The sequence below is a fragment of the Mycteria americana genome, chromosome 1, assembly GCF_035582795.1.
Source record: "Mycteria americana isolate JAX WOST 10 ecotype Jacksonville Zoo and Gardens chromosome 1, USCA_MyAme_1.0, whole genome shotgun sequence".
Lineage (NCBI taxonomy): Eukaryota > Metazoa > Chordata > Aves > Ciconiiformes > Ciconiidae > Mycteria > Mycteria americana.
Window position 1 is genome coordinate 119,495,070 of NC_134365.1, and position 16,052 is coordinate 119,511,121.

Genomic DNA, 16,052 nt, shown 5'->3' on the forward strand with positions numbered 1-16,052 from the left:
AGTTATCTGAAGACTGAGTCATACTTCAAGTCTGGTAAGAATTTTCAGGTCAGCCACAAGCTGCATAGTACCTGCTTTTAAGTTCATCCATGTTCTTTTTATATACTGTGCAGTAAACAAATGAAGAACCACAGGCACGCAAAAGGAACAACCTAAATGCATAACAGAGGACAGAGATAAGGCAGCAGTTAAAACATCGCCTGTGAATATTTAGCAATACAGCATACAACTTCCTGAATAAGCCCTACGCTAGACTTCTGTTAGAGACAGTTGTTTCTAAATATTTTTATGGTTACACAAATAGGCCAAAGTTAAAAACCTTTTGTTAGGTGTAATGCAAGGGTTATCTTCACAACTGTCAGCTGTAGCAGCCGAGGCATTACCTAAAATGAGCCATCCCTATCCACCTTGGCCTGCGCTGGAACTACCTGTGGTGTAAAAGCAGACCTCGGGATATTCTGAATGAAGCCTGCATGGTTCTTACGCTACGCCCGTTTTTGGCTTAGAATACTGGAAAAGACATGTGCTCAAAGCTGTCTCTTTTCTCCTCCTAGCAGCTGTATAGAGAGCACAACCACTCCAGCTCTCTAAAACCAGAAGGGATGGTCAAGAAACACTTACTTGCAAGAAAGCAAACTTCTGCTAGAAAATGCAAGTAACCTCAGAAAGAAGCTCTGACCCTGCTCTTAAGAAAACTGTTTTTTTAACTGGGAACTTGCATTAAAGCAGACTGTAAGAGTTCTTCCAGAGCCAAACACTTAGCTTGGGTCAGGTGTAAGATACTGTAAATGGGATTAGTTATAGGCTACACTTGTTTCTCACATAGTAAAAAAGCCAAAAAACCTTCCCAAGCTCCTAAGCAAGAAAGCGGCAGATCTGAAAACAAAAACCTTGGTGTTACTTACTAGCTGGTGTAAGACCTGCTTAAAGGTCAGTACTACTTGAGCTATTGATTACCTTGTGAAGTTCACTATTTTGAGAACATAAGATCAAGTTTATTGCCGTTTTCTGAAATTACAACCAAACAGACAACTTATGTACAAAGCTATGATTAACACCAGTGAATATATTGTAACTCACTGCAGGATGGTGAAATCAGGATGAAGTTAGTCTAGCCAGTAGCACAATTTCAGCTGCAGTATTTGCTTCATATTCTGTCCACTGGAGAGATTCCCACAAGGGAGCAATTAGATGACTAACAGTATACAGTAACCATGCACAGAAGTCACATTCTGCAGTGCACTACCATTTGGTCAGCAATCTTGATACATGGGAAGTTAGAAAAGCTTTTAGACGCAAGGTAGATTCAAATGCTTTAAAAACCACATAGAACTCATAAGATAAGGAAGTCACCGACAGCAAGATGAATATACAAGATCAGTCCAAAGCTATAAAACATCATTGTTCTCCCTTCCGGTATACTCCAGCTAGAAGAAACTGGATTTCAGTAATGGAAGCATTCCCATAAAGTGCCCATGAAATTTAGGAGATAAATACATTTTAACTGGGGCAAAGGGCAGTCCTAGAACTGCCAATTATTTCAAGGTAAGATTGTGAGCAATAAATACAGCTACTATATCCCCACTTGAAATGCTCGCCTTTTAAATAGAAAAGGTAATAGGTAGCACGATAACTGTTCATTTACCAGCAAAAAGCTTCCCCTGAGGCTAGCATAATTTTAAAGATGTTAATCTGACTCTCATTTATTCTTTATATTCCTTAAGTATGACTGGCATCAGTTTGGTTTTTAATTCTAGTATCAGTAAATACATTAAATACTAATTGGTATCTATTACGCCAAACAGCGTGAAATTAATTCTAACGACTGTGGTGCTAACAAATGTCACTTGTGCTATAGCAATCAGAGGTCAAGCACAGTTTGATTTGCCATGCAGAACCTGCTTAATCTAGGGCCTTGTTTAAAAATTCATAACCTTTTACAAAAAAATAGCTACTTTATATTTTTCTGAACAGTTATATAAAATTCTTAAAATCAGCTCTTATCTCAGCATACAATAGAATTTACCCTCATTAAATACAGGCTTAGCTGAGTCACTTCCATGTGCTGACTACTCCTTCAGGTTACGCAGGCAGCCCTTGCTGTCAGCCCTTGCAAAATTGGCTCTAGCTCACCTGTGCATGAAAGTAACAACCCCTTTTACAGGGTACGGGCTTTATCCTGCTTGTTCACTAATAGTTCCACTGAAGTCTCTGACACACGTGAAGGTTTGGAAGATCAAGTCTTAGGAGTTGATGGAAACCCATGTATTTGAAGAAATAAGCCTGAAGATTTCAGAAAGAAAGCCTGACATTCCCTTTTTAAGATATATACAGTCATATGTACATATTCACAAATCTGTCCTGTGAAGAGAGGGAGCTTATTACAGAAACTGTAATTTGTCTCAGTTCATACAATTTAGAAAGCAAAACAAGAACAAATAAATGTAAATATATCTACATACATAGTACGACATAGCAACTATGGAATAGACAATGCTATATGTGATCTCTCATCCCCATAACTCTTCTGTTCTTCCAAACTTGTAGATCAGAGTACTAAAGGGGGGAAAAAAAAAAAGAAAAAAAAAAATCAGACCATACATAAGGTGGAAAAGGTAATTTTAATAGTATCCTTATAATCTTATACTACCTGCACTGCAAATCTGCATCCCTCCAGTAACCTTAACTTTTATTCAAGTCAGTGTCTGGTTTTTGTACTTACATTTCATTTACTATGCATTGCTAAAACTATGAGATTCAGCTGAAGCAACTGCTCAAATAAAAAAATAGCCAGTCTCACATTGAAAGCAGCTGCTCTTCTGAAGGAAAAAAAATATGGTATTTAAGAGATTCTAGGACTGATCCACAGAGTTACAGAGCAGCAAGTCTCATCCTGGCATCTGGCAATCAGATGAACGTAACGCATCATGCTAGGATAGAATCTACGCAATTAAGTTTTTCTGAGCAAATCAGAATATTGATCCTGTGGTGGACAAGTGAGATCCAAATTACAATTTGATTTCCAAAATTTCTTTTATAAGGTTGGATGCAATTACATATTGTCATGAATCAAAAAAAAAAGTTGAGGGAACAAAACCAAGAATTATTTCCTTATTGTTCCTTATCCTTTATTTTTTTTCTTACAGCCAACAAACAGGTGGTAAAGAAGGGCGCAGTCATACTAAATCACAAGAGAATGAAGAGGGAGGGAAATGAGAAATACTGACACTGAAAACAACAATAATAAGCAATGATAAGTATAACAAGCTAGACACCTGGGCAATTAACTAGAGAAGAGAACTACTAATACAGTATGTTAAACTAAGTAAAACCTGGTGGAGTAACAACCAGGGCTGAAGCACAAGTCCTGAAGGAGACACATGGCTCAGGGAATACAGACATTATGGAATAAATAACACTGATGGAAGAGAATCTGATTCAATCAAAACAAAAGGTTTGGGTAAGGACATTGAGAAGGGCATCGCTGATTGACCCAGGTCTGGTCTAAGGAAAGGAGTCTATGGCAATGGATGGACTTATCTATCAAATGTTACTGCCTAAAGTGCATGGTGGGATAAAAAACAAAGACTTTTTATTTTTTTTTAAATAAAAAGGTTGTAGTTTGTCTCATAGTTCATACCCAGAAAACAAATTTTAGAAGACAAAACAAATAAACCTAAAATATATCTACATTCAGAGTACAATAGAAACTAAGGAAAGACACTTTCAGAAACAAAAAGCAGCTTCAGTTCATCATAAGTTCATCAAACTACTGAAATAAGACTAAAGATTTCAGGCACGGTGAAAGTATTCTCAGAAGTCTCCCTTCATCAGTATCGTATTTCAATCATGTGCAAGACTACAGAAGAGATTTAGGAACTGCTATTTTCTGCAAGAACGTAACTGATTTTCCAAACAGGGAAGCACAGTGGAGCTAGCCAATCTGGCTCACTGCAAAGCATTTGATATGGTACTAGAAAGAAAATTGTTAGCACAGTAATTTAAGTGGGTAAGAACTTGCAAAAGAGGAGGTTATGTGAACTTTTTCAGTGACTGATCTTGGAACTTACACTATTTAATGCTTTCATTGTCTTTTATTAATTAATAAAATTCATGGATTGCAGAATGCATTATCCATATAAAAAGAGTTAGTACAGATACAGACAGTTTCAAAGTATCAATTATATACACTTAATGATATTAAGTAAAATAAAAGAAATAGATTTAAGTGTAATATTACAAAATGTACCATTGTGCTCCTAGAAAAAAAATTATCACTCTTCATAACTGAAAGCTTATCCAGTAGAAACAAATCTTGGTGTATCAATTACCAGATAATTGAGCCATTGGTAAGAAATAGTCAGGAAAAGGGCAATAGGATCTCCTACCTAGTTCTGTTCGGATATCCGAACAAGGTATTTGTAGTACAGAGATGAAAGCATTATTGCCATTATCCAAAGACAGTGACAATACGTCACCCAGAATACTGTCTATATTCTTGGTCATCCACATTCTAGAGCTGTAAATTCAGTGAGACAAGAAAGAGGTAGACTAACAGGAGCATGAGGGGAATGAAGAGCCTCTCACGGGCTGAGAAGGGGTAAGTAAAAGATTGTTTCTAAGCACTGGAGCAAAGGGAGTAGAAAAAAGTAGCAGAGTAAAAAAAGAAATATATATAGTTTTTAAGGAATAGTTTGATCAGTTTATGCATTTAGTAATATCACATCAGTTCTCCGTATAATGTCAGTTTACTCACTGACCCAAGAGGTCCCTTTGTCACCCTCCTCAAGTAAAGGTCAGGGTGGGTAATAAATCAAAATATGGAGGGTCCTGCATTGAGAGCAGCAAACTCCACATTTTGGAAGGTCAAGCCTAGAGTCAGCCTCCAGCTTTCAGAACTTAATTTCCAGGCGTATCAATGTGCATGGAAGCAGGTCAGTGAGATAACCTGTTGGAAGGAGGGAAATTTACCCAGATAACTTACCTGAAAAATATCAACGCGTTTTGGAAAAACACTGCTAATCCAGGGTAAACATTAGTGTCTGCAAAGTAAGCAACAAAGGAAATATTAAGTTCTTTTGTATTGGAAAGTGTATTTAAAGCACTATTCATAGTATTATTCACTGACTACAAAACTAGATGGTATGGCTCCGACAAGAACAGACCACACACTTCCATTCTTCTGGATTTTCTGCCTTTTGGCTGACAGCAAAAGTACTTTTCTATATATGAAAATAAATAAACTTACTCTGTGTAACATATGCTCCAAAAAGAATCCACATTGAAGCAATAAGTGAACCAAACATCAACATAAAGCCGATGAAGAGCCAGACGCGAGCACCTGCAGGAAATATTAAAACCTCCGAGAACCATGTAGAGTATTGTCCATAGTGACAGATGATCCAATTATGATACAACTCTATTATGGTACAATATGTTATCTTGCCGAAGGCACAAAAGGAAAGGATTAAACCCTATATCAAGGACAAGATAAACCAAAATTTGCCTTCTCGAGTAAAACACATAGTAGCTGGATTCCCCTTATTTTAGTGAGCAGACACAACTACCAGAAATTTCCCCTCATTGGTAGGGAATGCCTATAACATCACTTAACACAACTTGGAGTGGACTAATGATGAGGTACTTTGCCAAAGATACAGTGTTCCTGAGGTAAAGATGCCATTCCAATAGGGTACGTAAAACAAACCCTTCCTGTGTTTACTTCAGGAAGATATTTTCAGATGGGCAACATCTACCATAGCTAGACGTTACCTGCTGAAAAAGAAAGATGACGCCATTGAAAATAATCAACCTGCTCAGTCATGGGAATGGAAAAATATTTCTATGCAAAGATTTTCTCGAGCTGATTTATGAATGACACACAAAAAAGCATCGTACGCTAGTTCGAAAATCAGTAAATCCTACCAGATTTCCAGTGAGGCATTCTACAAGTCATGTGAAAACAGATGCTGGGATCCACATGGGAAATAGTACGGGAATTACGAATGAAAGCAGAGAGAGGACGGCAGGTCCACAGACACCACACAGTAGGTGACATACAGAGGAAACAGCATGTTTGTGGTATGTTCTAAAGTAAGACGTTCGTAAGGAACGTGTGCTCCATAGCCTACCACAAGGCAGAAATTTTTCTCCCAGCAGCTATACAGGATTTGCAGAGGTTTAACCACCACTTAGAAAAAAATCAACACCTAATTAATCAGTCTTTCAACTCAGCATGATTTTTACAGTTAATTTACCTGTTCGTCCTAAACATCCATCACTGTAGCTGTCTCCTCTCACCTGCGCATTTGATACAGCATTTATCCTAGGAACAAAAAAAGTGTATACACTTCAGATTATTAGAAAATCAATTTAAAGTTATAAGTGAAAAGCTAGCTTTTTTTAAGATGCGAAAAATTCTGGGAAAATTACTTGGCATTCTGTATAGTCACATATTATTACATGTCCCTTCATGGAAGGATTCCAACTGGATTTTAAGCAAACCCTGTATTTGTTCATAAGTTTTATTTAAATTTTTACATTAACAGACCTGTAAGATAAAAGAATTGCCCTTTTTAGTGACTGAAATATTCCTGGTCACTTTCTGGCTGTTTAAGTTTCTAAAACATCTAAAGCCACTTCACAGGAATAATAACAGCCAGTAACACAGTGCTCTCATGATTATGATACAAGTTGCTTTTGGATGCCTTTCCTTCACAATGAATACTATAAGTATTCAAGTGAGACACACCTTGTGAGGAGGGACAATACATTTTCTGAAAATTAATTACACTGCTGAGGAAAAAAAACCAGAAACTTTCAGAGACCAAGTGTTAAGAAGTTCTTGCGTATCCAAATGTATCTTTTTTTTCTCGCCAATACTGTATGATTGAATAAAAGCTATTACTTCTCCTTCAAGCTTGCCACATTTACATCTTTATAACAATAGCTATAATACTACTACCTCTCCCATTTGAGTAAGTTTTGGGCCAGAGACACCTGTAAAAATTATTTTAAAACAGGGGAAAATGCAGTCAAATGTTTTATATTGAGGTAAGCAACTGGGCAGCATTACATGAATTTTCATCTACAAATCTAAACACTTATTCTAGAAAGCCACTTGCATAAAGGAAGGTCTGCTTGCTTACATTCAGCCAAAACACATAGGAAAAGCAATTTACCCTAAACAGATGGGGGGGATAGACAGAACAATAAATAAACAGACTACAATCAGAAACAAAGGCCACAGGTAAAAGAAAAAAGGCCTTTACATTGCCATGCAAAAAGGTACGACAAGATTACTCATAAGTAATTTATAACCAAGCGATTCAAAGTTTTATCATACACCATATTGTCTAGTAAAAACTGTGTTTAACAGCTCATGTTTATTTTATAAGAACTCCCTTTATATACACTTACATGAAAAAAGCTAGTGTTGAAAACACCCCACAGGTATGGAACGCATGGTTCATTTGTTCTGGCTTTGGGTAAACTACTGCAGCATCTATCATTATCCACCAACCTGTGAAAAACTAGAAATAAAATACACCAGTATTATGAGGCTGGAAGGGTACAGAGACGGGCAAACAAAACATGGCAAGTGTTCATGCATATTATTGGTTTAATTGTCTTTTAACAAGTATAAACTATTCTAGAAAGTTATTAGCTTTAAGTCAGACTCTAAATCCGTTTGATATGCAAGTTCTGCATAAACCTTAACACTGATGTTTTCAGAGAAGCATTTGGGAATCGGTCACATTTTCTATTCAACTTAAATACTACTGTATGGCTAAATTCCCTGTACAGCTTTAAGAACAAGAATCCAGATTCTAAACACATACGAGATACAAACTATGTACAACATGGGTGTTCTAACATACCTAATTATGCCAAAAATCCACCAGGAATTTCAACCTTTTTTAAAGAACAGATAGCAGAACTGGTACATCATTATCAAACAAAATGCAAAGTTATGTGACCTGTAAAAAAGCTGCCTAACAATTACACTTTAAAAAAAAGTTAAAGAAATATACTGGATTAAGGTGCAATTAAAGAGTGAACCTTCACAATATACAAAACAAAAATGTAACTTTGTCATACTTCCAAATTTGTCAACACAGTTATGATTAGCATCCTCTCAAAACTTACCAATACACCTGCAACTATTGAAGCGATGGCATTTCTTCTTTCACTCCAGTCAATACACTCACATTCTGGCCACCGGAAGTTATCTAGGAATCCTGCCATTTCCTCAAAGATTAGATTGCCCTTCTTATTTTGTACTTATACATGAATTCTTCCATTAACAACTGTGTCCTAAATACCTGAAACACAGCCAAAGATGCATTTCATACAAAATAGTAAAATCTGGAAATGTTTGACAACTGTCATGAGCAATCTTTACAATGTGTTTTGTTTTTTACAGAATTAAGTATTCCATATACTCTATGGATTCTATATTGAGCTATATTCAAAAAAAGAACCTACCTTACAAACAGAATTACAAAATAAAATCATCACACGACCCAAAAACTTATGCATTACATATAAATTATTGTATCTGAAACGAAAAAGAAATTGAATAGAATGCACTGTTTGTTCAAATGTATGGAACACAAAAATAAAAGCAAGCAAAAAAGCAGGAGCGAAAAAGCAAATATTTCAATCTAAGTTTCATCTTCAAACCATAATCCTCTCTCTGGCATTAGCAGTTAAAAAAAGTAAGATACATACAACAGGGCTCCATACGCAGACCAGAACGTGGTCGTTGAGTCAGGCCAAGGAACCTTGCCTAAGATACCTATATTTCCAGTCTCCAAATAAGACAGATAATATAGTGCCTTTCTAACATAGGGAAAAAGAAATCAACTCAGTGAATCAACTAATACCAAGGGCAAAGAATGCCCTGCTTCACAGAGAGAGGATCACGCAAAACTTTAAATACAGGAAGATGAAAGTAAAGTTAATTAGCGTTACAAAGCAACTACTGAAACAACACAGTTCTCCAACAATTTGGTGAGACAGTAGCTGTAAAAGATTCTGCACTACACTACATCTACCCTCACACTGTAAGACGATCAGCATATAGAGTTGGCATGTCAGAAGTTAAAATACTTAGTTTTTCTACTGAGCAGTGACTCACAGCCACTCTTGATGCCATTCTATTTTGTTTTAGTATTGTCAACTTCTGTATTTTCCCAATGTGCCATAAATAATTTCCAGATACTTGTTAAAGGCTAACAACGGAAAAAGTCCCTTATGACTGTATTACAGGAAAGACTGATGTATAACATTTTTCTGGTTAATAACCGTAATTAAAAGTCCACATTAGGAAGTAAAATAAAAATTAAAAAACAGAGTTTACCTACACTACAAACACAGGCCACCTCCTACGAATAAGATAAAAAAATTTGTCCTCCTTAATCTAATTCCAAAAGCCCATCCATAGTTATGATGCTACTTTAAAGCATTAAAATCAATTGCTCAATTCCAAAATCATTTTACTTTTGTATAATATCTGGGCTCTACCATATAGTTATTCTCCTAGATTACACTTTTGCCTAGCAATTTTCAGATCCCTATTCTTTCTACAACTTTCATACAAAATTGCCATTACAGATTTACGACTGCTCCTAGAGCCCTTCCTTCTTTCCCACTCTTAAAATGGCTCCATCTGTACTTTATTTGTTCCTCTTCAAATCCTGAATGTGTCTCTTCCTCATCCTGCAGTAATGACTCTCTTCCCCTCCCAGCTCCTTGCCCACCCATACTGGAACACAGCTCATGGTTCCCATTGCTGTCACCACTACAGACTACATGGCGCTCACCCTGCGATGCGGCTGGCCAGTAAATAGACCAACATGCTGCACTATTTCTTCTCCCCACTGAACACAATGGTGGTTATGTCAAATCTACCAAAGTCATTGTCTTGCCCATAAATACACTTTCAGTCATTTTCAGAATGACCAAAGCTGTATTTCTTCAAAGCTATATTTTCCTTTGGAATTTTTTCCCATAATGGACCATTTAAACAATATTAACACAGCTAAATAAAATCACCTTCTTCAAACATAATGTAAAGTTCTACTGCAATTCAGAAAGCAGGTCAAGAAAAGCCACTGGAAAAAATTATTTCAGCTATGTCAACAACAACAGAAATTATTTTTCACCCTCTACTTGGATGCCATCCAGAGGTACGTCAACAGGCTGGAGAAATGGGCTGAACTGGAGCCTCATGAAGTTCAACAAGGGGAAGTGCCCAGTCTTGCACCTGGGGAGGAACAACGCCATGCACCAGTATGTGCTGGGGAGCAACTGGCTGGAAAGGAGCTTGGCAGAAAAGGACCTAGGGGTCCTAGTGGACACCAAGTTGAGCATGAGCCAGCGATGTGCCCTTGCCACAGAGAAGGCTACCAGTATCTTGGGCTGCATTAGACAAAGCATTGCCAGCAGGCCAAGGGAGGTGATCCTTCCCCTCTACTCAGCACTGGTGAGGCCACACCTGGAGCACTCTGTCGAGTTCTGGGCTCCCCAGTACAAGAGAGACATGGACACACTGGAGAGAGCCCACTGAAGGGCCACAAAGATGATGAAGGGACTGCAGCATCTCTCCTACGAGGAAAGGCTGGGAGAGCTGGGACTGTTCAGTCTGGAGAAGAGATGGGTCAGGGGGATCTCATCAGTGTATGTAAATGCCTGAAGGGAGGGTGCAAAGAGGACAGAGCCAGGCTCTGTTCAGTGGTGCCCAGTGGCAGGACCAGAGGCAATGGGCACAGACTGAAACACAGGAGGTTTCCTCTGAACATCAGGAAACACTTTTTCTCTGTGAGGGCAACCAAGCACTGGCACAGGTTGCCCAGAGAGGCTGTGGAGTCTCCATCCCTGGAGATATTCAAAAGCCGTCTGGACACGGTCCTGGGCAGCCAGCTCTGGGCGGCCCTGCTTGAGCACGGGGGTTAGAGCAGATGCCCTCCAGAGGTGCCTTCCAACCTCAACCCTTCTGTGAGTCTGTGTTACCTAAGAAATACCCTGTTAAATTCTTGGATGACTTCATGAAAGAAATCTTCTTACTCCTACAAAAATGCTTCAGTTCAAAAGGCTGAAATGAAATGAAATGAAAAAAATCATTCCCTTCTATGCTTTAGAAGGATTATACAGTTTCTTTTGCCAGCTAATATACTGTCCTGGTTTTGGCTGGGATAGAGTTAATTTTCTTCCTTGTAGCTGGTATAGTGCTGTGTTTTGGATTTAGTATGAGAATAACGTTGATAACATGCTGATGTTTTAGTTGCTGCGAAGTAGTGCTTATACTAAGCAAGGACTCTTCAGCTCCCCATGCTCTGCCAGGTGCACAAGAAGCTGGGAGGGTGCACAGCCAGGACAGCTGACCCCAACTGCCCAAAGGGCTACTCCATACCATACAACGTCATGCTCAGTATAGAAACTGGGGGGAGTTGGCCAGGGGGAAGCGATTGCTGCTCAGGGACGGGCTGGGCGTCTGTCAGTGGGTGGTGAGCAATTGCATTGTGCATCACTGGTTTTGCACATTCTTTTATCATTATTTTTTCTTCCTCTGCTGTTGTATTAAACTGTCTTTATCTCAACCCACGGGTTTTACTCCTCCTCCCCCCCCGCCAATTCTCTCCCCCATCCCATGGGGGGAGCAGGGGAGGCTGAGCAAGCGGCTTTGTGGTGCTTAGTTGCTGACTGGGGTTAAACCACAACATATAATTAAGCCAACTTCCAATCCAAAAACTGACTAGCACTTATCCTAGTAAAACCCTTTCAACTTTGCAAAGTCAGTAACGATAAACGTTATGGATACCATTCATTGCACAAAACCCTGTCTTAATTAAGTGTTTTTTAAACATAGGTGACAAACCAGAGGCATTGTGCTCACTTCAAAAATCTGAGACAAAATCTCTCAATACTTAATTGTATTGGATATCAAATGGAGTTTTCACAACTGCATTAGTGACAAACAAGTGAAGCCAGGGAGACTAGAAAAAGTTGATTTTTTTTTTTTTTTTAAATACCTTCTAAGATGCAGGGCAACCTTCTGCCAAAGCATATTATTTTATCAGAAATTGTATTTTTGGTGCTTGATACTGGCTCACAAACCTGCACTCTGCTTTAACCTTATCTTTGCGCTCAGGAAAGAAGCGCCCTATACAGCATGAATAAGTGAGATAAACACTATTTGCTGGCAGTCTTTCTACGGCAAAGACTAGTAACTGACTACACAATTCTCCTGTTTCACTGGAATAAGATGACAAACATGGAGAAACAAGGTGCACAGAATTTGCAACAGAACACAGACAAGAAGTCTAGAATTATTTCTACACATGTCTAATGCCAGAAACTACCTTTGATTTCACAAAGAAAGCTTAGTGCTAGAGCAGGCATGCAAGACTACGATCGGCAGTAAAAGGAAACAGAGGTGCTAATGTGGCTGCCCTTTTTCTAAGATGATCTAAACATTAACTGAATTTTGAATTCAGAATCCTGCAAAGGAGTCTTTCATAGAGGTATTTCAAGAGCATCCCACTTAGTAAAAATAATTAAACCTTTCTCTCACTACTGACATAGCTCCATATGTGTACAGACTTCACAAATACATGACTAAAAAGCAGCGATACACCATTTCTTCCAGCATTATGAATGTGCCTACGTTCTGTGACCAACGTGTGGATATTCCTCTCTCTGTGAGGGGACAACGCTACCTCTGATCAATTGAACACCCGACTGAGGGCACCCACGTGTAGAGGGCACGACAAATAAGGGCCGTGGGGTTTCCATAAAAAAGGACGACAGGAAGCAGACTGCAGGATGCCAGAACAATTCATCCAGCCTGAAGCCCAACCAATTACTTTCCCGGGCTCTCATTTAAAAGGTAAGCACAGTGCCAATCAGACTTACTGGAAGGACGTGCAGTACAGAGCCAACCCAAATGTAACACCTGGCCACCCTCTCACAAGTTGTTAAATAAACACCTAGCTATTATACAATACTGGTTTTAATACGCTAGAGGGAAGGGATACACTGATATGTTAGAGGGAAGGGACGCCATCCAGAGGGACCTTGACAAGCTTGAGGAGTGGGCCCATGCAAACCTCATGACGTTCAACAAGGCCAAGTGCAAGGTCCTGCACCTGGGTTGGGACAATCCTCGATATCAATACAGACTTGGGGACGAATGGAATGAGTGCAGCCCTATGGAAAAAAAGGATGTGAGCTGGCAACATGCACTTGCAGCCCAGAAAGCCAATTGTATCCTGTATCCTACATAACAAGCAGGTCAAGGGAGGTGATTCTGCCCCTCTGCTCCACTCCGTGAGACCCCACCTGGAGTACTGCGTCCAGCTCTGGGGTCCCCAGCACAAGACACACACGGACCTGTCAGAGTGGGTCCAGAGAAAGGCCACAAAAATGGGGGCCTCCCATTTGGGAAGGCTGGAACACCTCTCCTACGAGGAAAGCTGAGCGAGTTTGGGTTGTTCAGCTGGAGAACAGAAGGCTCCAGGGAGACCTTATTGCAGCCTTTCCATATACAAAAGGGGCTTATAAGAAAGGTTGAGAGAGACTTTTTACCAGGGCCTGTCGTGACAGGACAAGGGGCAACGGTTTTAAACTGAAAGAGGGTAGGTTTAGATTGGACATAAGGAAGAAATTTTTTTACAATGAAGGTGATGAGACACTGGAACAGGTTGCCCAGAGAAGCTGTGGGTGCCCCATCATTGGAAGTGTTCAAGGTCAGGTTGGATGGAGCTCTGAGCAACCTGATCTAGTGGAAGGTGTCTCTGACCATGGCGGGGGGGTTGAACTAGATGATCTCTGAAGGTCCCTTCCAACCCAAACCATTCTGTGATTCTATGATAATGTCTCATATGTATGTAGTTCTCAACACCCCTAGCAAAAAAGGAAGAAAAAGCTATATTTCAACTGTGAAAGACCAGTGACACTGTGAAGCTGAGTCTCCACCAAGACCACAAGAGCTAGGCTAAAGTTTATCCTCATATGACTTAATATGGATACATACACAGGTTTTAGCCCAATTATATCCTACTATGCAGACAGAAAACTCTGCTGAAGACAGATGCTTTCAGCTGGACTTTCTTACCTGAATAAAGGTACAAAACTCACTCTCTGGGTTTAAACTTTTACATCCACATACTTCATAGCAAAGAAACAGGTAAAACCCCTTGCATTAGCTGTCCTTCAATGCCCTTCCTACAATCTGTCTCCTCCCCTTTTCCAAGGGCAGACAGGTGCTCCCACTGTTCTCAGGAAATGTTTCTCACTCATGTCCAATAAACAGAAACACATGAACACTTGCACGAACAAACTGGTGACTGACGAACTAACAAGGACAATTATACTCACTGTAAAAATAACACTTGGTAGACGCTAGGACTCAGGTTAAAACAACTAGTACATTATTCAGACAAATGAAATGAAATGAAAACACAACAATCGGAGCTCAAAATTTTCATCTGAAAATCAGTTTCTCCCAAAATGAATTGATTTCACTTGAACAAAGTATTAAAAGCAGTTGCAAGAAAATAGGAAAAGTCTACAAAAAGAAAACTGTCTTAAGTTGTGCAAGGACCCTGGAATGCTGTCAGGTTAGCAAAGAACGGAACCTCCTATTTCCAAAGAAGAAAGTAAAAGACGGACAGGAGGAAGAGAAGAAATTTCAAGTCAAGAAGAAAACCCTATTTTCCTTGAAGAAGATAGCATCTTCCACAAGCAACCAATCAGAATACGCTTTAAACCACATACTTTTGCCATATGTGTATACTAGGAAGAGATATTTGGTATGATTACTGTAAGGAGCTTACGTGAACATTTCTATTAAGCCCACTGTAATTTTTTAAAGGGGGATCTTTAGACCACTCACTCATTTCAGTAATTACATGCAGTTTCACTTTCATTTTCCCACACACCATAGCACTATGCTATATTGCCTCGTTTTTACATATCACAGAAAGACAGGAGGAAAGAAAGGAACTTTTAAATGAACTTACACAAAAATAAGGCTGTGTGGCAAAACTATTAAGCAGGTAATCACCTTGCATCTGTGTGATGCTCAGCCCTAGAACAATGTGACTGCTCTCTACAGCAAGTATTGTTTAAGAGTGTTATTAAAATTTGAAGACTTGAGAGAGGCAGAAAAAAAGATCAATTCTGCAATTATCCACAGGCCTATTTCTGCTCATAAGAGTATACTACGTTCATCAATATATTTTTTATGGGTTTAAGCCATGACAGGGCAATATGAGGCAGAATCCCAAAGCTGCAACTAAAGTCCTGAGAGTAACTGTCACGCTGAGGGCAGCATCACTTACAGAAAGTAAGTAATTTTTTTAAAATTTAAGCTACGGACCTCAAACTTTCTGCTCAGTGCCACCGCTCCCTTTCCCACATGCAGATAACTGCAGTCTGAGGAAGCCCTGGCTGAGGCCCTGCGGCGGGGAGGGACGGGCCCTGCTGCCCCCCAAGCCACTCCGGCACCCGGAGACAGGCCCGCGGCTGAGGCCGCGCTACGGCAAAAGGTCACGGCTCCGGCCTGAGGGGCAGGGAAGCGCGGCCGGACACCGCCCCCCGCCCCAAGCCCGAGGGGCGCCGAGCCCCTTCGCGCTGTCCCCCCAGCTGCCCCAGGCCGGCACCGAGTGGTGCGTGGGAGCCCCGGGCACCGGGCCGGGACCGACGGAGCCGCCCCAGGCTCCGAGCGCAGGTGGAGGGAAGAGCCGCGAGAGACGAGGCGGAGGGAGGCGGCTCCGGGCACCGGGGCGCGCGAGGGCCGTTGGCTAGGGGAGGCAAGCGGGCGCGCGCTGCCGCCGGACACGGGTGTCCCGCGCTACCCTCCCGCCTAACGCCCCCTCACCCCCGCCACCCCTCCTCCCCACCGGCGCCAGCGGAGGGGCAGGAAAACAACGGCGGCACGTACCCCCCGTCCTGGGCGAGACTCTTCCGCCTGCGGGGAGCGGGGGTGGGGGGCGGAGACCCGCGAGCGACGCGACCGCCCGCCAATCGAAAGCTAGCGCTCCGCG

General features: G+C 40.6%; 1 protein-coding gene across 8 annotated transcripts; it reads right to left on the reverse strand.

The window, feature by feature from the left end:
* Positions 1 to 1,451: 1,451 nt before the first annotated feature.
* On the reverse strand, positions 1,452 to 16,052 carry TMEM50B (transmembrane protein 50B). Of its 8 annotated transcripts, XM_075517705.1 has the most exons (9): positions 15,950 to 15,978; positions 10,170 to 10,270; positions 8,734 to 8,844; positions 8,149 to 8,324; positions 7,420 to 7,532; positions 6,258 to 6,325; positions 5,249 to 5,341; positions 4,985 to 5,042; positions 1,452 to 2,556 (listed from the first exon to the last, which is right to left on the reverse strand). In XM_075517705.1, exons 4-9 carry the CDS (start codon positions 8,245 to 8,247, stop codon positions 2,511 to 2,513), a joined length of 477 nt encoding a protein of 158 aa, XP_075373820.1. In that variant the 5' UTR covers positions 8,248 to 8,324; positions 8,734 to 8,844; positions 10,170 to 10,270; positions 15,950 to 15,978; the 3' UTR covers positions 1,452 to 2,510. The 8 variants fall into 8 exon arrangements, with proteins under 8 accessions (XP_075373820.1, XP_075373847.1, XP_075373804.1 ...); XM_075517732.1 differs by lacking the exons at positions 8,734 to 8,844; positions 10,170 to 10,270 and having other exon boundaries at positions 1,452 to 2,361; positions 2,463 to 2,556; positions 15,950 to 16,052; XM_075517689.1 differs by lacking the exon at positions 8,734 to 8,844 and having other exon boundaries at positions 15,950 to 15,986.

Excerpts from the sequence above, each read along its gene's own strand:
- TMEM50B (XM_075517732.1), bottom strand. The coding sequence starts at position 8,247 with ATGGCAGGATTCCTAGATAACTTCCGGTGGCCAGAATGTGAGTGTATT. Across the intron at positions 7,533-8,148 it reads CAATAGTTGCAGGTGTATTG|TTTTTCACAGGTTGGTGGAT; the intron begins GTAAGTTTTGAG and ends TTTTATTTCTAG. Across the intron at positions 6,326-7,419 it reads TCAACACTAGCTTTTTTCAT|GATAAATGCTGTATCAAATG; the intron begins GTAAGTGTATAT and ends TTTTGTTCCTAG.